The 25,636-nt window shown below is 45.3% G+C and overlaps 1 protein-coding gene across 2 annotated transcripts; it reads left to right on the forward strand.

Moving 5' to 3' along the window:
* Positions 1-25,587, forward strand: CEP41 (centrosomal protein 41). Of its 2 annotated transcripts, XM_073328912.2 has the most exons (11): positions 1-80; positions 920-983; positions 4,775-4,822; positions 10,191-10,252; positions 11,394-11,463; positions 13,105-13,249; positions 14,561-14,727; positions 15,199-15,266; positions 17,343-17,457; positions 18,740-18,955; positions 20,668-25,587. In XM_073328912.2, exons 1-11 carry the CDS (start codon positions 48-50, stop codon positions 20,811-20,813), a joined length of 1,134 nt encoding a protein of 377 aa, XP_073185013.1. In that variant the 5' UTR covers positions 1-47; the 3' UTR covers positions 20,814-25,587. The 2 variants fall into 2 exon arrangements, with proteins under 2 accessions (XP_073185013.1, XP_073185014.1); XM_073328913.2 differs by lacking the exon at positions 4,775-4,822.
* The last annotated feature ends 49 nt before the right edge of the window (positions 25,588-25,636 follow it).

A 25,636-nucleotide genomic window follows, 5' to 3' on the forward strand; every position in this document is an offset into this window, starting at 1 on the left:
GTGCTGGGGGGGGGCTGGTGTCACCGCTCAGCTGCCAGTTTGAAAAAATGTCGGGAAGGAGGCGCATCGGGGACCCGGAGGTGAGAGAGCGGAGCGCGGGGGCCGCGTCTGCGACCGGACCGGACCGGACCGGGGATCCCTGGGAGGGGGCTGGGCTGGCCCCGATCCTGAGGGGAGTGAGAACCGAATCCCATGGGGCGGGGGCCGCGCTGGATGACCCCGGGGGGGGTGAGAAATAAATTCGTGGGAGGCCGGGAACAAACCCTGAGACCTGGGGGCTGGTCCTGGGATTGGTGCTGGATGATCCTGGGGCGGGGGGGGGGGGGTGAGAAATGAAGCCCCTGGGAGGGGGAGCTCAGGGCAAGGGGGCTGAGGCTGGGTGATCCCGGGAGAGGGGCTAGAGGTGGAAGCAGATTCAGGCGGGAATCCCACGGGTCCCTGGAGGAGCTGGGAGAGGTTTCTGGGGGGAGGAAGGTGAACATTGCCAGCAGACGGCTGTCGGGGGGGGGGGAGCGTTGGAGGGAGAATCCCCTGGGGGGCCCTGTGCTGCGGCCTCTTTGTATGGGTGAGGGGGAGAAATTATTACTGTGGGGGGATCATGAAATGGAAGTTGAGAGCTAAAAGGGTTTTCCTTCTTTTACCCCAGAGCAAGGGGCCTTGAGGTGTTTCACCATCAAACAAGCTTGCTGACTGAGGTACTGAGGCTATTTAAAATGAGTTCAGGCTTTCTCTGGCTATAGTTATCTGTAAGGGATGTGGTGGCCCAGCTCTGTGTCCCCCCTGTACACATTTTTTTTCTACAGCTGTTTAGGGCCCTTCCAGAGAGACTGGTTGAAGCAGTCTCACTAAAGGGCTGCAGCACCTGCAGCCAATACATGGCAACATAGTCAAGGCCTGTCTTTTTTCCACCCCTAAACAGTGTTTGACCAAAAGAATTCCACAGAATCCTAAATATCAACACATAAAATCTCGCCTTGACACAGGTAAGTGAAAATATCACCTTGTGTAAGAATCAGCTAATCGGATGTCATATTATACCCAAGTACGTTATGTTACACCTCTAACTGCCTGTGTTCAGCCAGCTATTTAAAATTTGCACTGAAATAACTTCAAATTTCTGGTCATAATTGGAGCCTTTCAACTGACTGTTGATGTCAGACCCTTGATGTAACAGTGCTCGGTAAAATTCATGGCCCTGACTTTTCTAGTGTATCCTTTTTATAGATGCTATTGTTTTACCCATGATTTGAAATTACAGCTAGTATTTTAATGGCCCCTGTTAGATTTCCCCCTTCCATTTCCCCATCCTTTTCCTTGCTAACACAGAATTATATTTTGTGCATTTCATGTGACTTGTCTGATGATTTTTTAAATGTCTTAAGTAATGATGCTTCCACCACTTTCCCTTGTAAATTATGCCACCAGTTAATAGGTGCCTGTTAACTTTTTTCCTGATTATACAACCTAAACTTTTGCTCCTTCATTTTCATTCCACTACAGCTAGTTATGCCCCGTTGGACCATCCTAAGTTATTTTCTTGCCTTGTTTTTTCACGATTTGAATATTTGTAGATATGTTACCCTCTCCACTATCTTAGCTGTCATTTAATAGCCAGGGTCTACCTATTGTGTGATGGGTTCTTTACAACTCTTGAGTTGTAGTCTTAATGCTAGTGTACATATGTGGTCTAGTTCAAACAGGCTTTATTTTGGGGAAGTTCTGTGTATGGCATGTGTTAGCAGTTGCAGGTCAGACTAGATGACAGTCGTCCCTTCTAAAGTAAATGCACAACTGGGGGAGCGGGAGAAGGTGGGATGAGTTCCCATGTGACTGACTATAGAAGTTATGATCATATATAATCTTTAGCTGTCATGAAGTGATCCATCCCCTGTCATCCAGTCCCAGCAACTGGCATTCAGAGGCCTAGGGACACCCAGAACATGGGGTTGCATCCTTGACCATCTTGGCTAATAGCCATTGATGGAACTATCCTCCTTCTCTGGATTCTTAAGAATCTAATCTTGGTCCTTTTATCTTTTCCCATTATGAAATGTCATTGGATGCTGATTCTAGGGCAGATACTCCCGAATGCATCTCCCTCAAATGAGTATAATATGCTAGAAATTATTAAAGCATCACAATGTAAGAAACAAAACAAAAGGCAGGTAAAGAATTAACTAAATGCTAGGCTAAGGGGATGGGTCTTCAATATCTCCAGATTCTCCTCTGTTAAAAGGACCCAGATTTCACACAGTCATTTCTTGACCACACAATATTTTCAGTTAACAAATGTGTCAAAGACTGAACTCTTTGACTTGTATGAGTGCCCTTTTTATCTACCTTTTCAGCCCATCTCAGACCTTGTCTTGGGAGCAAATCTAAAAATCTAACCTCATTTCCCAATTCTTTTCCTCCACCACCTCATCTCTGTTGTCTCAAATCCCACATCAGAACTTTCAGGATACTTCCAGAATTAGTTTTCTTCTTGAGCCTGTTTTTACCTAAATCCCTATTTGTATCTTAATTGTTTTCTTATCTTAACTGTTGCAAATGCTCTGTTAATAGTCTTCCTTTCACTCCTCTAAGGGATCTAGAATGCAGAAGCCAAGTTAACACTGGAAACAGGACTATATTGCTTAACCTTCAGTGTCTCCCTGTCCATCTCAGGATATGTCTACACTAGAAATGCTAAGCGCTGCTGTAGCACTGTAGTATAGATGCTCTCTACAGCAAAGGAAGGAGTTCTTCTGTCACTGTAGTAAATCCACCTCTCTGAGAGGCAGTTGCTAGGTTGATGGAAGAATTCTTCCATTGACCTAGCAATTCCTCCTCCATGGCTTTGGTTGGCTTAATTACATTGCACAAGGCATGAAATTTTTCACAGGCCTGAGCAATGTAGTTAAGTCAACCTAACTTTGTAGTGTAGACCAGTCCCCGGGTTATGGCTCTGTCTAAGCTATAGATGCTACCGTGGCACAGCTATGGCACTGCAGCTGTGCTGCCGTAGCACTGTAGTGTAGACACTTTTGCTATGGCGACAGCAATGGTTTTCCGTTGCTGTAGTTAATCCACCCCCGCAAGAGGCAGTTGCTGTCTTCCATTGACCAGGTGGTGTCTACGCTCAGGCTTAGGTCAACTTAACTATGTCTCTTGGGGGGGTGTGGTGTGTGAATTTTTCACACCCCAAGCAATGTACATCGTTCGACCTACTTTTCAGGTGGAGACCAGACCTTTGAATGAAATTAAAAAATATTCTCCTGGTAGAGATCAGACTTGCTCCATCTGACATAGTATAAACTGTGACTGTATCCGAGGGGCTCCAGACACTTAAGATATTTATTATAAATTATGTAGGTTATGGTAGTGCTTAACACACCTTGAATACTGAACAAACACATAGAAAGACAGAGTTCCTGCCATAGGCGCTGACTTCAGCTCCTGCCAGTGGGTGCTCGACCCCCTTCTGCCCCCGGCCCTGCCCCGACCCCACCCCTTCCATGAGGCCCTGCCCCACTCCCATTCTAACCCCTTCCCCAAAGTCCCCACCCCAACTCCACTCCCTCCCTGCCCCATTCCAACTCCTTCCCCAAATCCCGGCCCCGCCTCTTCCCTGCCTCCTCCCTGAACGCGCCACGTTCCCGCTCCTTCCTCCCCACCAGAGAGGCCAAACAGCGGCCAAATGGAGGCGGGGGAGGAGGTGGGGTGGGAAGGGAAGGGAGCTTGGCTACCGGTGGGTGTAGAGCACCCACTAATTTTTCTCTGTGGGTGCTCCAGACCCAGAACACCCATGGCGTCAGCACCTATGGTTCTTGCCCAAGAAACCATAGAATCTAAATTGAGACATGAAACATCTAAACTTCAGTCCCTCTGTGAGGTAGGGGTAAGTAGCGCTGGGGAAAATTCTGATTCATTAATTGGTGTAAATGAAGAGTAACTCTGGAAGTCAAGGAAGTTACTTTGCATTTACACTGGGGTAACGGAGCAGAATCTTTCACAGTAATACTTACCCCTATGTCACAGAGTAATGAGAAAGAAAACGACTTAGAAGTAGTGGTCAGAGCCAGGAGTAGAACCCCAAAGTTGTGACTCCCAGTCCCCTCCTCGAATCACATTGTAGATGTCCCAGATAACATCCTTTGTAACGATCACGTCTCCATTCTGCAAAGCATTGCCAAAACCACGTGTGCTTTTAATTGGCTGGGGAATTCTGGGTGGAACCAGTAGTCTGCACACAAGCCCTCTCGGCACTTATAAGCGTGCTGCTGTTTTGGTTGGCAGACTGTGGATGCCTTTGTATCACTTTACTGCAAATTCTTCTAATAAATTAAGTGGAATGCTCACTGGCTTACTACATAGCAATTAAACACATCCTTTAAAAATAAGGTTGTGCGAAACAATTTGAGTTCCTGTGAGCCACTAAGCCTCCCAAAGACCACCTCCTCCCAAGTATTTACAGGCTTGGACCTACTGAGCACTGCCCATTCCGTGGATGCTTGCCTGCGTCAGTTCAGCCTGTTTTCTGTCTGACCTGGCTGTTCAGCTAGACCCCTCACCATGAGAGATCTTTATTAAGAGGAGAAACTCCTTCCTGTTCCTTTTTGGTATTGGGTGGACTCATCATGGTAAGGGGGGAGCTGGTGCAAGCATTGCTTCTCCCAGAGTTGCTAGGCTGCTAGAATCCAGTCTTCTCCCTTTATAAGCGTTTAAGCATTCATGTTATGAAAACTCTTATTATAAAAACAATCTGTTACAAAGTGCTTGTTTTCTGTTGTAGGAAACAGCCTGACCAAATACATTGAGAAATTGGAAGAGATCAAGAGAAGTGAGTAACGTATGCGGAGTGGAGGTTAACTCAAGGGATTTGTTGAAAGGTGCACAGTGAATCCTGACCCCTTCATTGTGAGTGGTGTAATCTGCTCTTGGGACCTGTGCCCAAATCCCATTAACTACAAATAGGTGCTGTAAGCATTCAGAGGGTGTGGTGCAGAGATAGTGTACCAAAATCTCTTTTGGATATCTACCCTGTTTCTGCATCTAGCACCTTTAATTTCCCAATGTGATTACCAAAAGCCTTTACAGTTAGGCTTTTAAATAAAGCACCAGAGCAGAGAGTTCTGGGAGCTAATCCAGAAACAGTCAGATGCCTGGTGCACATTGCATTACGGAGGACAAATGCGGATAGATTGTGGGAGGGAGGGACCAAGTACAAAGAATTCTGCAGATGGAAAAGACAAGTTCAGGATTGGCTTGGTGATGAGGGACCTTAGTCGTCTAGTACTGTTCCTGTGGTGCTGTAGACAACGATCTACGTTTATTCCTAAAGCCACCCTGGCCAGGCTTAGAAGGACATGTGTTATTTATGCCCAAACTCCTGTTTTTAGGTTGTATGTTGGCTTGTGCTCGCTTCTCCCAAAACCTTGGAAATTGTCTTTTCTTCTTCTTCCTCAAACCATAATAATTCCTTCTCTCTTCTTCCTCTCCTGCCCTTGCTCTTCTGGATTATCTGTACACCACGGCCACTAGAAGGTGACCTTACGCACACTTGGACAGGTCTGCCAACCTGCGGCTCCGGAGCCACATGCGGCTCTTCAGAGGTTAATGTGCGGCTCCTTACCTAGGCACTGATTCCAGGGCTGGAGCTATAGATGCTAACTTTCCAATGTGCTGGGGGCTCACTGCTCAACCCCCTGCTCTGCCCCAAGCCCTGCCCCCACTCCACCCCTTCCTCCAAGGTCTCTGCTCCTTTCCCTGAGCCTGCCATGCCCTTGCTCCTCCCCCACATAGCCTCCTGTGCACGTGAAACAGCTGATTGCAGTGGCCGGGGGTGGGGGAGGGCGCTGATTGTTGGGGGCTGCTGGCAGCCAGGAGGCGCTGGGGGCTGGGGAGCTGATGAGGGGCTGCTGACGTATTACTGTGGCTCTTTGGCAATGTACATTGGTAAATTCTGGCTCCTTCTCAGGCTGGCCACCCCTGTTCTATCCAGTAAAGGCAATTTTAGGTTTGATAGACAAACTGTTCCACAGGAGTGGTAGGAGGTAATTGTATTAACCATAGTGAACCTAAGCCGATTGTAAATGGCATAACTAAAATACCTCCCTCTACAGGAGCTATCTGTAATCTCTTTAGAGTTAAATGGCTTTTGTTTCTACTTCAGCTGGTTGTGTGCTTGAACTTGAGGCCTTGATTTTGATATAGTTAGACTTTTAACAGGACACCTTGTTAAAAAGTAAATGAGCCGTGTTCATCCCTGTGTAAACCCACTGAAGTCAGTGGCGTTATTATGAGGTGAATTTGCCCCAGCATATCTTAACTCTGTAGATTTTGAAGCTGATGAAACCCTAACTACTCCTCACCACTTAGTGTCTTTCTGTTGCATTTCACTTAGTTTGGCCAGTGAAACTAGGCTAGTTACTCTCAATTTCTATTTCTAGTCAGTTTTGCTTTCTTGTTCTCAATCTCCAGCACTGCTATAAATGCATGAGAAGGCAGGAAAATTATTTAAATCCAAATAACCCTGCTTTTATTGAGAAGTGAAGAAAAAAGTCACAAAACACTAAGGTCATTAGGATTTTGTATGCCCATTTTCAGGGTTTTTTAAAACTATTTTATGCTGTCCCTTTAACATTATAAAGTTCAAATTACAAGGGAGATCACATATCTGAAATACAAAAGTGTTGGTTGCTGATTTGGTAAAAAAATGTTCTTTCACTTTTTGCTCCCTCTTCTTTGTTTTTAGTTGTGAGTCTCTTGGTAAAACGAAAAGGAAAATTATCTTGTTTCACGCTATCCTTTGTTGATCAATTGGCTAAGATTTCAGTATGTACAAAGCAGTGGCAGTCCAATGGTATCTGTACCACAAATCTTGTTGTGTTGCTGTCTTCAGTTTTAACTCTGCTGTGAATCTAATTTCCTTTTGTGCTGAAGGCGTCTTGTTTAAATCCCAGTTCTAGAGTACAGTAGAGGTTTTCTCATCACATTTCTGCTGAATGGGCACCTTGTGTTCCTGGGAAATTTAGAAACTTTTTCCCCCTTGATTTCTCATGGATAGATGACACCAGTTGGACACAACATCAGATGCCTAGAACAGTCAATTCTCTGTCTCTTGTGTAACTTGAGAGAGTCAGACTCAATACTGTCAACCTGCTGGAAAATCAAAACTGATAAGATAGCTGAAACTCTGATTTTAGTCCTTTGAAGCAGAGACTTGAGAGAAGCTGCTGCAAGATCTGATCCGTTCTTAAATATATATTGCTTCGCTCATTGCTGAAGCCCAGGGAAACAAGGCTTTGTAAATATTCAGCAGGACAGTTACAGTTTAATACCAGATCCTTGATTCATAATGTCAGAAAATCGAAATGGATCTTCCGAGTCAGAGCCAGGTAAGTAATGTTGATATTGCAATCAGAAGCAGCATTTTCCTGCGCTTTCTGCTGTTCAGTGCAAATCCCCAACAAAATATTTGTTATGATTTGCTCCATTTCAGATACAGATTTGGTAAAAGTGATAGTCCTCTGAGCTCATATGAACTGCTAGGGGATAGAACGAAGTCGTAAAGATTTGTGACAGCTTCTTTTTTTGTAAATAAACTTGGTTTGAAGAAGATTAAACACCATCCAGTAGTTGCAATATGTAATTACTGTATTAGTCATTACGATACAAAAAATAGGATCCGTTGACTTTTATACATAAGTCTTCAAAACCTTTTTCTTAAACTATAATTGGGCTTTATCTTCACTTCTTTCATCCAGACAACTGAAATGAGGGAGGGATCATCTCTGAGCCATGGCTGGGGATCTCAGCCTTGGGATACAAATTACATTGACTTCAGGGGTTTTGAGTTTTGTTGCATCAGGCAAGAGAAGCAAAAGCTGTTCAGAAGAAAGATGTTTCCATTAGTTATGAGTCATGTTGGTGTTCAGGACACTGGCTAATAAGAATGGAGGTGTAGGAGGTGGCTTAATGGTCTAAGCATAAGGCTTGAAACATCTAGTCTTGCTGGAACCACAAGGGTCACCCCAGTCTTTCATATGTCCAAGGTAGCTCATTTCACAGGATTTATCTTATGTGAAGATTTTTCATATGAAACTTTATAACCAAGGTTTTGAAGGCATGTTAATGGATCCTATGGTCACCTTTGTAAGAGGGTTTCAAGGTTTTACACCTGTATTTTTTTTTCTGCTCTACTTTGGCACAGACCAGTATGGGGCACTTAGGACCTAGTAATTACTCTCCATGTTTCAACAGATCTCGTGTAGGGCAGGATGCTGAATTTGTGGATTCTTCCTGCTCTAGGGTAGTGGAAATGGCTCTGCCAAATCTCCCCCAGGAAGTGTGTGTTTGAGAGTAAGCAAATAGCGAGGATGGAGAATGTTTCAAATTGTGTATGCAAAAGCTGGTGGGGATGCTCTTGGGGTCTGTTTTATGTGACTGTCAGGCTGAAAGGTGCCCTGGAGATTGAAGGGCAATTGTAGACACTGACAATGCAAGACTTCTCCCCACTCCCACTCCATATGTAGTCAGGACCTATGGATTGTGAGGGGAGTTCAGTCTCCCTGGCCCACAGTCTCCATAGTCTTCTCAACCGAGAGGATGTCAGCAAGAGAGCTGACTAGTACTAATTCTGTTGGTGATCTTGTGGTGTCTGCTGGGATCTGGATTGAGACTCAGCAAATTCCTTTACATAAACCATGGAATAGTCAACAGATGGTAGCAATTTCAAGTCCCTAGCAGCCTGGATTTGATAAAGGGTCTGCATTCCATTATCAGTCCCCAGCTGGAGTGAGATTTCTGGGACATGTTCTTAAAATTATTAACTTCCTTCTGACGGTGATTCCCTGACCTGTGACTTCAGTGGGGAAGAAGTAAAGGAATGGAGGAATGATTGGCCCTATTTTGGTTTTCTTAAAGGGCTACAGCCCATAGAGTGTGGATGAGGGAAAGAAACATGGGTTTTGAGTGTTTAAAAAGTTGTGTGCATAATAATCTTTTGTAACAGTTGCAGACCCTAGAGACGGTAAAGCCTTATTAGGACATCTGGTGCATCCCCCCTGCCAGTGCACGGTTGTTCCTTACTGGACAGTCTCCAGTGTTCTGACCTGTCTAGTTTTAAATGCCCCAAGGAAGGAGGCTTCTACAGCTTCGCTTGGGAGACTTTCACATCCTAACAGATTCACATCAAGAAGTTCTTCCTGATATTCATCTTACATTTTCCTTTCTTACCTTTTACCCCATTACTCCTCTCGTATCACACTAAAGAATTTCTCTCCTCCTTTCTATGGAGGCTTCTCTGTTCACTGTTATATTGCCCCTCTTAGTCATCTCTTAGGCAGATGATCTATATTTAGCTCTGTTAATCTTTCTTCATAAGTCAATCCTTCTGATCACTTTTGTGGCTATTAGAGAGCTTGCCTAGTCCTTACATACAATTAGTCCGATATCCTTCTGGTAACAAGGGTTCCAACCCTGAATGCGGTGTCCCCATCAGAACTGTGTAATGTTCACTTGTCTGTACTCTAGTGTCTTGTGAGAATCGCACTCTTCTGTAGATTGTCATACTGTCATAACCAGTGGGGTCCCAGATTTGACTTTTATTGAAAATAAAGTAGGAAAACCTGAAGGATTTTCACCAATCAATTATAGTATGCAAATTATGACTTGTACACAGCAATTTCTTAAACTTAGACCCATCCCCTATCTCAGAATACTTGTCATCTAACTCTGCTATAAACAAAGCATGGGATAAAAATTTAGGTCGTAGGGACATTGTCTGTGGCTCAAGAGGCTTTGCAGCAGCAATGAGTTTGAACCGAACAGCAGGGGAGATTAGCTCACCGAAGGTAAGGGGGGCTTGTGGGGAAGGAGTCTGACTGGTGCAGTGTCCTTTCTTCTCAGACCTGCCATAAGAATGCTGAATTTGTGAACTCCTGCGCTGGAGTAGTGGAAATAGCTCAACCAAACGTCCCTCAATAAATGTGTATTTAGAGTAAGTAGGACAGGATCTGTCCGAGGTGTAAATTCTTTTGGACCTTCAGGTTTGTTCTGACCTTCCCATCAGTTACAGCAGCCTGTATCACCCAGAAATTCTAGCCTCTTTATAGGTTCGGTTGTGTGCTAATGGCTCTCGCTCATTCTCATCATTTTGATGCTGTGAATGGATGTGGGAAAATACATACTCTTTCTTTCTGTTAAAGATTACAGATACAAAAAAGATGAGCTATTCAAGAGGCTGAAAGTGACTACTTTTGCCCAACTGGTACGTATGGCTATTTCCCAGCTGGCTTCTGAACATTGCCTGCTTGTGATGAGGTTCTTGTTAGCCCCACTCTTATATTGTGACTAATGTTATTTTTGTTGCACTTGAAGCTTTTTCTGGAGGACAGGCTGTTGCCATTGTTCCCCTGTACACACTTGTTTTTTATATCAAGTAAATCACTTAGGCCATAACTTTTAGAGGTGCTGAGCACCCTTCGCTGCAACTGAAGTCAATGGAAACTCTGAGCTGTCAGCACTTATATGGAGCTTCCGAATTAGTGAATGCTTTAGAACACTCAGTTCTGTCCATCTGTAAAATGAGTTTGTAATAATAATGCACCCTTTGTAAGGTGCTTAGAGATTGCCTAATGAATGGGGCTGTAAGTGGTTTAAATAAAGTAAATGTAGTGCCCAGTTGAAATCATAACTCTAAAAGACTGGAGGGTTGTTATGTTTAGAGGTTTTTGTGTGTTTCTTTGTGGAAAAATGCAACATACCAATGAAGTAAAATATTAAAAAATGAAACAAAGCATGATCAGAAAGTACAGAAGCCAGAGAACATGGGTCAAGGTAACTAGTAAAAACCTGAAAGGGAAGACTCCTTCCCCTCCCCTTCCTAAAGTAGAACATGAATTTGCTTTGGTAGAGGCCCCCTCCTTCAATCCTTATATAGGATTAGTTCCACTACCTTCAATAGGATTACATGTATGAGTGAGGCGTGTAGGGTTGGCCCCTAATTTATGAATGCATTATATTATATTAAATAAGGCTTCTTGCACGATTACAGATTAATGCTACAAGTCTTTTTCGCTGAGTTAGTGAAGGCTCTGCAATGTGTAGATCACAACTTAGAGGTAATGTTCTATAAATGTCAGAACCCGCTATGATTTTCAAGGGATACGTCAATGGACTATCTGGGGTACCTTCATTCTGAAGCTGAGTGGCTTTTTGTTTTAATTAAGATGTGAGACCTCCGTGTGACGTGGGGGCATGGACTCACATTCGCAACCTTGGCCCAACAGAGAGGATGTCCTCACTCTCTGTGTTCTGATGCGCAGAATGCTCTGATTATTTGAAAAGCCAGTGCTGCTGCCCCTGCTCCAACAAGACACTTGTACCAGGTTTATTATTGTTTCCTACAGGTCATCCAAGTTGCTTCTCTATCTGATGAAACATTAGAAGTGTCAGCTGAGGAGATCCAAAAGCTGGAAGGTAATGATATTTATTGTAGGAATGAGGAGACGCGCTGAATTGCAGTATTTGAACTTGAGCTGTGTCCTCTGATTCTGGAGTTCAGTGTCTTAGAAAACATCATGCTTGCAAACTCACTTGACAACTTGCTGAATTTTGTCTAATTGGAGAGAAAAACAGTTTTAGTCTGCAGCTGTTTTGCCGTGTGCTATGAGCTAATTAAGCTAAGCAGGTTTGGATCTGGTCAGTTCTTGTATAGGAAACTTCCCACTATGGCACTCTTGGGAGTAGTGTTGCTGGCCCAGTACATGGCCCTTTTATTACTGAAGCAGGTATTGCTTTTTGGATAATAATTAGAACTGAGGTCCTGAGCCATTAATGATCATCTGGCCACTTTTAGAAAGATTGGGGTGCTGGCCCTACTATTGTGATCATAATTCTCTGGTACAGAATGTGTTTGGCTGATTTTCCTGGTAGTTTCTATTGGATATGTGCTTCTTTACACACTTCCTTTCAAGCTTCTTTTAAAAAAAAAACAACAAAAAAAACCCCAGAGCATCCCCCTAACTCCCTGTTCTCCTGTCTAGTGTTGCAGGTTGCCATAGGGGGCAGCATTTCAGTAGTGGGAGAAGGATCCTTATATCTAGTAGGAATGGGCCTGACTTACAAAATCAAGGTCTAGATGCAAAATTCTCCCAGTGTTCTGAGATGTCTGGCTCCTGGTTTTGATTTGGCCCATTACAGAGATGAAGTACTAATGGTGAAATTTAGATACATGTCCAAATTTCCCCCAAGTTAAGCCATGATGAGATCTGGGGTTTGGTTCAGGACCAGTGCTTAGACTTTTTTTTTTTTTTTTAATGACTCTTTGGGATCCTTTGAGAGAGCATGGTGTCTTAAATGTAAGAGATTAATAACAAACACCAAATCCTGCTACACACATGCTTCCAAGAATGGAATTTGGTCTTTGAGTTCACAAATATGTGACAGGTTTCAGAGTAACAGCCGTGTTAGTCTGTATTCGCAAAAAGAGAAGGAGGACTTGTGGCACCTTAGAGACTAACCAATTTATTAGAGCATAAGCTTTCGTGAGCTACAGCTCACTTCCTCAGATGCATATCGTGGAAACTGCAGCCGGCTTTATATATACACAGAGAATATGAAACAATACCTATTCCCACCCCACTGTCCTGCTGGTAATAGCTTATCTAGTTTGTGTGTGTATGGGGGTGGGGGGGATGTGAGAGAACCTGGATTTGTGCAGGAAATAGCCCAACTTGATTGTCATGCACATTGTGTAAAGAGTTGTCACTTTGGATGGGCTATCACCAGCAGGAGAGTGAATTTGTGTGGGGGGGTGGAGGGTGAGAAAACCTGGATTTGTGCTGGAAATGGCCCACCTGATGATCACTTTAGATAAGCTATTACCAGCAGGACAGTGGGGTGGGAGGAGGTATTGTTTCATATTCTCTGTGTATATATAAAGCCTGCTGCAGTTTCCACGATATGCATCTGAGGAAGTGAGCTGTAGCTCACGAAAGCTTATGCTCTAATAAATTGGTTAGTCTCTAAGGTGCCACAAGTACTCCTTTTCTTTTTACAAATATGTGAGTCATTCATGCACAAGCAACTTACTTTTCCATTACCTTTTTGCACTTTTAGATGGTGATACTGTTATTTCAGAGACTGATGCTGAGCTCACAGCTGGGACTAACGGGAAAGGAAGCCCCACAGAGAAGCCAGCCAGTCCAGTCCTGTTCATAAACAACACGGGAGCAGGGGAATCGTATCGGTCTACTCTGCAAAGGTACCTTATAGCAATGCACAAAGAACGGCTTTCCTCTCCCACCTACTATATTCCTCCTATTTCCCCACCAGCTGTGGTACACTCCACCTGTCCCTTCCAAATGTCTCGTATAAGAAGTCTCAGTTTTTCTGGTACTGTAGATGGCTGCTTTCATGGACTTGTCATCAATTAACAGCTAATCCCAGTGAGATCTCAAGTGACTCAGACACCATCTTTTGTCAGAATCATTTGTTTGCAAATAATTCATTGTTGCACTTCTAGTCATTGCAAAACATCCCCAGTAGCAGGTTAGGTTTGGAGTTAGAAATCCTAATGCCACAGACTTGGGGTTGCAGTGGGAGGCAGAGCTTTTCAGGTTTGAATCCTGGCCTGAATGTTAGGGACTGGAAGCTGTTACCATCTGGCAGCTGTCCAGTGACCGACCTGAAATGAGATTCAGTCCAAATCCTGCTGTTCAAGAATCTGCATTACGAACTGCCACCACCAAACTAAAACTAATGTGTCCTTGTTGATGGTCTTAATGGAAGTGCTAGTGATTGGATCATGGAAATTAAGCTCTCGTCTTTTCTAGATGTGGTCACTTCCAGGTCTGAGGCATATTAGAAAGAAGTAGGGGGGAATCTTGTACCACCACTACGCATAGTCTGTCTGGGTTAATGGAGGATTTGATCTCCAAGGCTGTCAGGCTGGTACCTTGTGTATCTTGGCTATCAATCAGCCTATCTTGAATAGGACCCAGTGGTATGATCACCATGTAGATCTTCACTCTTGAGCATCTCGCCTCCAGCTTGGTGATGGCATGTACAATCTGTGCAGCATGCTGCTTGCAGAGAATAGGCAAATAATTTACTGTGAATGAACTACCAAAAAATCTCCATTTTGGTAACCTATTGAAGTACTAGAGCTTTTAACCACTCTCCCCTTAGCAAATGATGCAGCACACTCTTTCAGAAAACCTTCTCTGAAAGGGGCCTTGCTGTGTTTCAGAGGTACTGAGTACTCCCAGACCAGCCGCTGAGACTGTGGGAGTGCAGAACCGCTGAAAATAAATATCCTAGATTTTTAAGAAGTAATCGTAAGGAAAAATCTTAAAATCTGATCTCTAGCTGTTCACTTGACTCCTTAAGTTTATTAATGAATTTTGAAGAAAGGTGGCAATAGCCTTTTCAATAGTCTTGTGTGATAACTTGTTGTGTTAGGTTGTGAATGGATCAGAAAGAAACTGAAAAGTATCCTGATCTTAATACAGAGGAACAGAAGTGCTTACAGAAGGAGAACTTGCATCAAAATCTGCTCTCTTTCCTTTTGTAGTGTGATCAGTGGTGTAGGTGAACTAGACATAGGCAAAAACCTGCAGAAGAAACCTGATGCTAATGCTAAAGACACTAACGCTAAAGATCAGCCTTACCCTGACTGCCCGTTCCTGCTGCTTGACGTACGAGATCGAGATGCGTATGACCAATGTCATATTGTTGGAGGTAAGGGAGGGAATCACTGCAGGATTCTCTGAACCTTGATCAGTGTCAGCTGCTTGCATAATATGTTCAACACTTCTTGCCCCAAAGATGGGCCTCAATGAATGCAGCAGGATGACCCTGCAAAATGAAAATCGAGACAGCCTCACTGTCTGTGATTAGAAAGCAAAATAAACCAACATAAGCAGAAAAGGAAACTGGCGGGGTGGGGTGTGAGGCGGGATGAGGGATGGACTCCTTAGTTTGAGAGATCCCAAAGACATTGTCTCCACTATTTCTCCCAAGCAGCCACTCTTATAGCCTCTCCTCCTCCCTTCCCAAAGCACCTGGGCAGAAGAAGGGAGTAGCTGAGTTGAAATTAACCCTATCTTCACTGCAAACCAGGCCTCTGTACTCTGACAGGTCCTAATCAGGTCACTCTAGGCTGTTTGGTAGGTGTTCATTCCCTAACCCCTTTTTCTCCTGTATCTGCAGCTTATTCCTACCCTATTGCAACGCTGTCTAGAACCATGAATCCTTATACGAATAGCATTCTGGAATACGTATCCTTTTTAAAGCGCGGGTGCGCTAGAGAGTCAATGTTTTGGCAGAGAAACTCCATGACTCCTGCATTGACTGAACACAGAGCCAACTCCTGCTCCCATTACATTCAGTGGGAGTTTATCTGGGACTTCAAGAGGGGGCATGACAGGGTCATCCCACGCTGACGGTGATTTACCTGATGTTAGGATTCTGTGTTACAGCTGTAAAATGCAGGTATTAAGCACCTGTCGTTTGCAAAGCCCATTGACTATAGTGGGAGCTGTGTGCATGCTGCAGCTCTCAGGATTAGACCATTTTGTGCTGATGTGTGAGCCAAGACTTGAACAGCTTGGATGGCTACCCACTGCTGATGCTGAGGTGCCACACTCTTTGGCTGAGGCACTAAACGGTGCTCCATTTGCTTCCCCACAGCAGGGGTTAGCCTTTCTCTGGAGAGTTTAGGATTAAGTGGGCAATATCTCAAACTATTGACTTCCATGCCCACAGGGGGAAGAATGGCTGTGTGTAGACCTCACTTCTTACTGCCAACTTCTGTGTTTCTACATTAACCAGCAGAAGGGTGGTGGCACAGGTCAGACTAGCAGAGGATTTTCCCTTTCCTCTGCAGGATGGGGTACGGGTCAGTTGCTAGGATCATCTGGGTATCTCTCACTAAATCAGTTCCCTGCCATTGCAGGGGCCTTGGGCACTGGTGCACCTCTGTCCCTCCTGTTTGCTGCCTGTGGCACACAATGGGTTAGTCTCCTGAAGGGTGTTATACTTTGGTCTAACTCTGGTGGTTGGTCTGAGTGTGGCAGAGGCTGGATAGCATCAATGGCTGTGATATACAGGAGGTCAGACTGGGTGATCTGGTGGTCCCTTCTGGCCTTAAATTCTATGGGCTTGTTTACACTTGAAATGCCACAGTGTAGACATTACCTATGCCAACAGGAGGGGTTCTCCCATTGGCACAGGTAATACTGCCTCTTGGGGAGCTGGATCTGGGCTTCTGACAACCTAGCACTGTTTACACCAGGGGTTAGGTTGGATTAACTATGTTGCCCAGGGGTGTGGATTTTTCGTACCCCCTGAGTGGCATAACTTTTTAGTGTAGACCAGGCCTATGACTCTAGGATTACTCTCAGGGCTTGAGTCCCAGCATGAGAAAGTGATTTTTGCCTTTCCTTGACTAAGAGTCCCATCCACTTGCAAAACTAGAATCAGTAGGGGTGGGGGAAGCTTTTGAGCTTGGTAACAGACAGGAGGTTGGGAGTTCAAGCCCAAACCTTTTGGCTGCTTTCAAATCATAGAAGATTAGGGTTGGAAGAGACCTCAATAGGTCATCTAGTCCCAATCCCCTGCTCAAAGCAGAACCAACCCCAACTAAATCATCCCACCCAGGGCTTTGTCAGGCCGGGCCTTAAAAACCTCTAAGGATGGAGATTCCACCACCTCCCTAGGTAACCCATTCCAGTGCTTCACCACCCTCCTAATGAAATAGTGTTTCCTAAGATCCAGCCTGGACCTCCCCCACTACAACCTGAGACCATTACTCCTTGTTCTGTCATCTGCTACCACTAAGAACAGCCGAGCTCCGCCCTTTTTGGAACCCGCGCACCCCCCCTTCAGGTAGTTGAAGGCTGCTATCAAAACCCCCCTCATTCTTCTCTTCTGCAGACTAAATAAGCCTAGTTCCCTCAGCCTCTCCTTGTAAGTCATGTGCCCCAACCCCCTAATAATTTTTGTTGCCCTCCGTTGACTCTCTCCAATTTGTCCACATCCTTTCTGTAGTGGGGGCCCCAAATTGGACGCAATACTCCAGATGTGACTCACCAGTGCCGAATAGAGGGGAATAGTCACTTCCCTCGATCTGCTGGCAACGCTCCTACTAATGCAGCCCAATATGCCATTAGCCTTCTTGGCAACAAGGGCACACTGCTGACTCATATCCAACCTCTCGTCCACTGTAATCCCCAGGCTAATCATGTCAATTTGTCTCCGCCACTTATGTAGCATCAAGAAGATGACATCAGACATCCAATTCATGTTAAGTTTAATAAAAAATATACAGGATCTTTAACATCTCTGCCTATCAGAAAAATGCACATGGGAAGATTATCATCCTGTATGATGATGATGAGAGACTCGCCAGTCAGGCTGCCACTACCATGTGTGAGAGAGGCTTTGAGAACGTATTCATGTTATCTGGAGGTGAGTGTGATTTCCTTTTGCAACAGAAATGTGGGGACTTGGCTTAAAATTGAGAGCTGGGGGCGAGGCTTGCCCGAATTAAATGATGAGATATGGACTAGAGCGAAGTACACGGCTCTGCCTGTGTGTTCCAGTCCTGGCCAACAAAGCCATGGCTGTTCCAGTCTTGGGCCTCTCTTAGCCAGAGACTGCCATCAATTTGGCTTGGCTTTGGCAAGTGTCTCCTAGGCTTTGTCTACATTGAGGATTTTAAGGAATTCTTTCACCCGCTGGGAGTTCTAGACTGCCATGTTCGTACCCCTGTGACATCCAACTCTGCTCAGACCAGGTCAAGAGGATGTGGGAACTTTTCTTTCTTTTTTTTTTTAAAGCTGATATCTGGTCTATACCAAATGCTTTTCTAGGGCTGGTGGAAGAATGCCCTGCACATACTGCTGCTCCTGCCATTGCTAGTACCACTGGAGAGGCACTTGTGCTAAAGTAACAGTGGGAATAATCTCTGATAATCCTGGGTGTAAACAAGGGTTGGGGGGGATAATATATAGTCATGCAACTTGTTTTCACTTGCCCTAAAATAGGTCATTCTTTAACCCAAGTCACCAGTGGTGAAAGGCTGGTGTCAAATCCATCCCACCGCTGAGGGCCCACTTTGATTCCACGATTTATAGTGTCAGCACCATGTAAATAGCTTTTACCAAGAACAGCCTGAGACAGCTAGCCTCTGTGTGTTCTAAGCAAATTGAAAAAGCCCATCACTTCAGGACCTAGGAATCCTGGCAGAGGTTGGCTCTCCTAGCTTCATTAACATCCCTTATATCAGTACCCTCCTGAAGAGCGTGTATGATAAGATGGGGGGGGGGGCACTTAGACTTTTATTTTCCTTTTCATGCTTTGCATCATACATATTTATTCCCTAAATATGCTGCAGTCTCCAAAGCCCTTTTGAAAACCTGCATCTTGTAGCTGCTTCATGAGACTTGCTGCTCCCAAGAGCAAACTCTAGGAGCTAATCCTGGAATGTGCTGAACCTCCAACTTCCACTGAAACCTGTGGCAGTCGAGGGAGCTCAGTACCTCTTGGAATATGACTTGAAATGCTCCAGCAGTTCAGAAGAGTGACCTCTATATAGGTGTCTCCTGAGCCTCACCTCATAGTTCCAGAGTAGTACTATCAGTAGCTCTCCTCCTGCCACTTCTGATCCGGAGATGAAAGTTAAGTTGAGTCTGACCAATCACGGCAAATAACTGGCCATCACTAACCATATGATCTGTATTGTCTCCAGGCCTGAAGGTCCTTGCACAGAAGGTCCCTGAAGGACTGGTCACTGGCTCATTCCCAACGTCTTGCCAGTTGGCAACCTACACTGGATCTGCCCGGAAAAGGGCCACCCCAAGGGGGACACCCGCACGTGCTGAGAATAAATGGAGATTTGCCTCAGAAGATCTACAAAAGATAGAATACTACCTGGAAGAGGAGCAGATCCCCTCAGATACTGCCAGTAAGACTCCTTGACAAACAGTGGGACTGCCCTGGAGTCCTTATGCCTGCAAAACTCCCATAGACTTCCCCTGAGCTGGCTACAGCACCATTTTATACCAGCTCTCTGGGGAAAGGAAGTGCTTTTTCATACTGACCACGGATTGTAGGCTGGAACTTGTGCCATGCTGATCCAATTGTGGACAGGGGCTTTTCTTGTGTGTATTTATAGAGCACTAAAACACCCACTGAAGACAATGGAAGCTTTGCCTGAGTAAGGACTTCAGGATTTGTCCCATAGACTATTAAAAATAATCCAGGGGCCAGGGGATTGGCCGGCACGTGCCACACCGCATAGTACCTGTGAGCCCTTATGACAATTTCCTGGTTTTCCCAGTTCATCCAGCCTTTCACTAAAACAGTGCTGTATCACTCCTCCAGCTAGTTGCTGCACTAGCCAAAGGTCTGTGTGGGTGTAGGTCCGTCACAGGGATGCTGGGGGCAGCAGATCAGCAGGGTGTATATCTTTCAGATTGCTGTCTGTGCTCTGCAAGGAGCATCCCCAGCCTGCTCTGGAGTGTCAGAGAGGATTAAACCTTCCGAACGGCAGACTGAGAGCAGTGATGAGGGGACACCGTGCAGGTTTTAGGGGCCCCAGAATGATGTGGGAGGGTTTTCTGGGGAAAGGTGATGAGCCGGGAACAGACTGTGTGGGTGGTAACAAGCATAGCCATGGCAGTCGTGCCCCACCATCCGCCAGGTCCACCTCAGACCCTCTGTGCAGAACTGTTTTCATCCCTTCCCCCTCCCAAGTGCAGGTGTAACATTGACAGACTCTGGTCGGTGGTAGGCGGGATTGAACCTTGGACCTCTGGAGCCTAGTGCATGAGCCTCTACCACGAGCTAAAAGTGAACTGGCTGTTAGCTAAGGCTGTAGAGCAGACTCCTTAATCTCTCTCTAAGTGGTCTCTGTGCCACTAGATGGGACAGAAGACCACACCCAGAAGGTGTGTGGGTTACACAGGCAGGCTGCCTCGCCTTAATGCTGGCATTGGGCAGTCTTGGGGCTGTAACGTGGTGTGATAGGTCCAGCTCTCTCAGTGCTGGGCCTGCATATTCCACACAGCCTGCCTCTCAGGGTATGTCTACACGGCAATTAAAAACCCGCAGCTGTCCTGTGCCAGCTGACTTGGGCTCTGGCTCGCAGGGCTGCTTAACTGCAGTGTAGAGGTTTGGGCTAGGAGCTCTCCCTCCCACTTCTCAAGGTCCTAGAGTCTGGGCTGTAGCTGAGCCTGAACATCTCCACTGCAGTTAAACAGCCCCGCGAGCCCAAGTCAGCTGGCGTTTAATTGCAGTGTAGACGTTCCCTCTGTGGCAAGTCACTGGATCTAGAGCGAAGTACACGGCTCTGCCTGTGTGTTCCAGTCCTGGCCAACAAAGCCATGGCTATTCCAGTCTTGGGCCTCTCTTAGCCAGAGACTGCCATCAATTTGGCTTGGCTTTCGCAAGTGTCTCCTAGGCTTTGTCTGCATTGAGGAAGCGTGAAAGGTGTGTTTGGTACCTGGGCTGTATCTCTGCCTGTCTGGACACAGTTAAAAATGACAGGCAGGTTGTATCTGTACCCCAGTCTCTCACATCAGCCCTGACCCGGCTATCGGCAAAGGAAAATAAAACCTTTCTGTCTGATTGTCTGTTCAGCACAAAATCACATGGGTTTCTGTTCTTCTTCCCCAGGCCGTCTTAGCCGTGCTTCCTCAGGCCGAGAGTCCAAGGCAACGGCTGTACGGAGCAGCCAGAACCTCCCCACCGCCAGTCCAGCTGGCTCCCTCGCCACCCGCTCCTTCAGCAGTAGCAGCCTCCAGAACAAGCCCTGGAAGTAAAGACTGTCTCTTTCTGTTGAATAAACGAATGTCCCGGTTCTGGGAACCCCTGATCAGTACATCCTGTTTGTCATTTTAGGAAGCTGCAAAGAGGAAAATTAAATCAATGATCTAACAACGGCAAGAGGGGTGGGGTGTGGCAGGCTGACATTTAGTAAAAGAAGTAAAGGTATCCCTTTCTAAGACTGATCTAAAGGGATAACGTTGTTTTGTGAAAATGAACTTTTCCCCGAAGTCTCTGACCCACAGAAGTGGGTCCATGAAATTTCTAATTTTAAAAAATGCCAGTGGAATCTGTGTTCTTAGAAAATATTCCCCCTGGGGTCTGGGATCTTAGTAATGCAGCGTTGTGCTAGCACGTGAGAACCCGAAAGGTGGATAGACTAGCCACTGTCTGTAAACAAAAGTCTTGGTGTCGAGCTGAAATACAGAAATGGAGCTAACGAATAGCACAACTAGTGACAAGTGAGCAAGATACCAAAAACACCTTTTTTAACCATCCAAAGTGTTTGTAATAAGGGCATTCTTGTAAAGAATGTACAGAATGATGTTTCACCTGACAGTGGCCCTTTATCCACAGTATGTTTACAAAATATATTTGCATTTAAAATCTTTCCCCCCTCGTGTCCTGAGTACTCGGTCTCTGTTCTGTGTTCCATGCGGTGGGGTAGTGCTCTGGGTCCGAGCGAAGTGATGTAATGATGCGTATCTTGTTTTGTGAATGATTTTAGAAGGTAACTTTGGGCATGGTGCTGAGATGGGCTGAGCAAAACTCCGACTGACTTTGCTCACAGCAGGTGCCGACTCATCTGGCTTCAGTCTCTCCTAGTGAATTTCTGCTTGCAGAGCCGGGTTGCTGGTGACTGGAGTAGTGAAGAGAACCCCAGAGTGACTCTGGAGGAATGTCCTGGTCCTTTGTGGTGATATTTGCCTCATGACATTGCAGTGCTGAGTGAACTGATCACACAGTGATCTGTCGTAAGGTCTCTGTCACAGCCCTGCAATGTCAAGCCTTCTTGTCATTGTCTGGTGACTCCCAGCAGTTCTTCATAACAGTGTTTTCTGCTCCCATCTTGGTGGCTGGGTGTGAGGGAGAAGAGGGTGTTCCTGGATGCTTGGAAGGATCCTGGCTTCTCCAGCCCATTTGGTCAGTGAGTTGCTTTCTGCTGAGTTGTGTGTCGGAGTGGTATGGGGTGCACTAGATGAACAAGGCTCATTCGCTCTACCTGAGACCAGACTCCCACCTGGCATGTGGGTCTCAGTAATGCACGCAGCTATTCTGAGCTGCAAGCTGAAGATCGCTGGTCTAGACAGTCTGAAGGGCAGATATTAATGAGCCTGCTTTCCACGATGCATATGGATCACCTTAAAATAAGGTTAAGGGGCAGAACTCAAACTTGCTCTGCTGAGCTCCTTTGATGGAGTTTGTGGCAGCAGGGCTTGGTCACTAGAGTAGTGAGGGGCTCTGCTTCACTGCGTCTTAACTGCGTCTTAACTGACTAGTGGAGGCGTGAAACTATTGCTGTCTATTGCATGACTGTCTCTCTGCAGCTGCTGTCATAATAACTTCTTGGCGTTAGCGGGGCTAGAAAAAACTGTCCCCCAGTTGTCACAATGATATTCCAGCAAGGCTCCCTGGTGGTGGGGGCTGCCCAGAATTTATGAGGCCATGAATCTGGTGACTTTCTGGGAGCCTGAGGATTTGAATGTAATGTGTATCAAAGCTTAAAACTCCTCTTAATCAAACACAAAGGGTCCCAAGCCAGCAGTATTGGCTTATGCTTGCAATGTCCTTGGTGACTGGCTAGAAGTTGTTTGGAGCCCACTAGCAGTAGAAACCTAGTTGATGTGTTGTCTTCACTCTACATAGGCTGTGTTTTGGGGACTCAGGGGACAGCCACTTGTGGACCCTGCTTTCTAGTTTTTACCTAGTGTGTTGGTTGAATTTAGTCCAACTATTTTATTTTGTCCTTTAAAGCTTGCTGTCCTCTGGCTTCATCTACACCAGAAAAATCAGACCCATAATTCACCACGGATAGTGCTCAGCTGGAAGTAGCAATAGCAGAAGTGCAAGTTTACACAGAGTGCTGGCATATTACCGCAGTGCTGCCTCACTCTACTCTGAGCCGGGTGAGTGATCAACGCTCTTGTACCCTGTCTACACTTCTGCTTCCATCACTGGAAAATTATGGGGCCTGAGATGTGATTTTGCTGGTAGGTTTAGATGGAGGGGAGAGGGTGTTAGTGGAGTGGGGTCAGCACTCATCTAACAGGGTGGTATTGGCCCTTGACTATGTCAAATATAGGCAGCAGTTAAAGCCATGGAAGTAATTCTTTCAAGGCTCTTAATCTGAATCCTCACAGAAAGAGCACTTGCTTGTTTAGGTGACTTTCCAGTGGCCAGGGATTGGTGCTCTAATGCTGATCCTGCTTAGTGCTGTCAGGGCCTGACTCTGCAATGTGCTGAGTGCTCTCAATTCCCATCAACTTCAGTGGGAACTGTGGATGCTCAGAAGCTGCTAGTGACCTTCAAAAACCAAGCTGAAGAACACACCGCTCTGGCATTGTGCAGAATAAGCCCTACCTTGATCTTATTCCTCCTCTGTAGCAATCTGCCAATGTATGTGTATTGCCAACAGCAGCATGTCTTTAAGTGGTGTAAAGATTGTAAATAGATTCACTTCTCTTTCCTTCCTTAGAGAACTAGTTGGTGGCACTGGGACAGGGCATGTATGGAAAGGCGGCTCCCTGCAAACGGGCATCGTCTCACCTTTCTGAGAGAGGCTTTGTTGTCCTGTAGCATGCCAAAAATTCCCTGCTTTCGTTTCTGCTTTATAGCACTGACAGACCAATTTTTATTTAGTACGTGCAATCTGGGTGCTGCATATAGGCAAGTGCCACAAAAACTGCTGACACCCCCGGGGATGCAGGATTTAAGCTGGCCACCTGGACCTGGCTTCCTACAGAGAAGGATGTGATGACTCAGGGAGGTGGGCTGTGTGTGTACATTTTGTAGTCCTGAGCAGGAAAGCAGCCTTCTACACACAGCTCCCATGAATATAAACTATTCCCACACTCTGCTGGGATCAAATGTGCAAGGGCTCTGGACAGAGCCTGCTGAGTGGGGCATTAAAAGTGGGTTTCAGATGCCAGCCAACACCTAACCCAGTACATCTTGCTCCAAGCACTTCTGAGACCCTATGCCACATTTGGCATTATTATACATTTTTAAATATATATATTTTTATATGTAACAAACCCTGATCCCAATTCATAAATTACAGCTCCCCACTTCCCAAGGAAATCCAGGAAGTTCCATTTTATTTAGTCAGAAAGAAAAGGCTTTTTGTACAAATCCTTGACTGTCCAAGGATAGCCTAATACACTGGATTTCTACAGAGTTGACTTCTGTGTGTATCGGACAGTTGGGTTAATCAGATGTGCAGGATTTCAAGACTAGTTGAATTGGGACTTTGAATGTGAGGTACTATCTCTCTCTCTCTCTCTCTCTCTCTCGCTCTCCTTTCTGTCTAGCCATAGGAAGCAATCTGCTCAGTAAGTCTTACAATCGTATTAACTGGTCTTACGAGAAACCTGATAACATAAGTCAGGCTATGTGAGAGGTAAGTAAGGTTTTGTTGGTCTCTTTCTGCACTTATTTATGTTTAACGAACCAGCTAGGCGATGGCGTTTGCCAACTCTGATAGTCTTGTCTTTTATTTACTGATCGGTGATACTGTGAGTCAACTGGAAAGCAAAGTGTGGTTTAGTGGTCTGATCCCAGAACTGGGAGCCAGGGACTCCCAAGTACTCCTTGGGCAAGTCACTTAACTGCTTTCTGCCTCTGTTTTCCTATCTGTAAAAGGGGACTGATAATCCTTCCTTACTGCTATAAGGCTTTGTTATTTGATGTCTGTTGCAGGCTTTGAAAAGATTTTACTTGATATTAGGAAAGTGTCATAAAAATGTGAAGTATTTTACTAATTTTGAACATCAAGGCTAAAACTGACTCGTGCTGGTTTGCATGTTAGCTTGATGGGCTGCATTCATCATTCCCCTCCAGGCGGTAAGAGTCTGACTTTTTCAGTCTATCATGAAATAAAAGCTTGAGCTAAATGGCATCTCATACAGAATCCAATCAGCTTTTTGCTTAAGACAATTGACAATAATGTTGTGCCCCTAAAAATTGCTGCATCTGGTCAATGTTGTTGAATGTTTAAAATAAAAGTGGGGGAGGGAATAAAGAGAATGTTTGTTAGTTACATGCTTAAAACACTGGGACCAATGCAACTTAAAAAGAACACATTTTATGTCTGAATACAAGGTATCTAAAGTGTGCAAGCATTCAAAAGGATTGTTACACAAAACACACGCACAGAGTAAAATTGGAGGGGAGGGGAAGGATAGAGTGTCTCAGTTGAAATCAAATAGTGATATTGAGGCAAAGGATTTTTATTATCCAGCTACAGTACTAGGGTCTGAAATCCCCTGTTGCCCTGGGCTACTAGGAAACTCTTCTCTGCATCAGAGGAAGAGTCTGAGCCAGTCAGGGTGGTTTAAGATCCTCTTAATCCTGTGCATCGAAGGAGGAGCTGATGAACGTATCTTCTTATCCTCTTATTGTCTTTGAGGGTTCATATGTTTTGCATCTTAGCTTAACTGTGTCATATGATTAGGCTGGTGCTTTTGTTTTGTTTTCGGGGGGAGGAGGATGGCACAGATTTCTACAGAGTCTTCTGGTTTTTAAATTGTTTGATTCAATAAAAAGCAAATGATGCAGGATGGCTGAGTATCGTTTTAATTGACTCTCTTTCTTTTTCTTT

This window comes from Lepidochelys kempii, chromosome 1 (assembly GCF_965140285.1).
Source record: "Lepidochelys kempii isolate rLepKem1 chromosome 1, rLepKem1.hap1, whole genome shotgun sequence".
NCBI classification, from domain to species: domain Eukaryota; kingdom Metazoa; phylum Chordata; order Testudines; family Cheloniidae; genus Lepidochelys; species Lepidochelys kempii.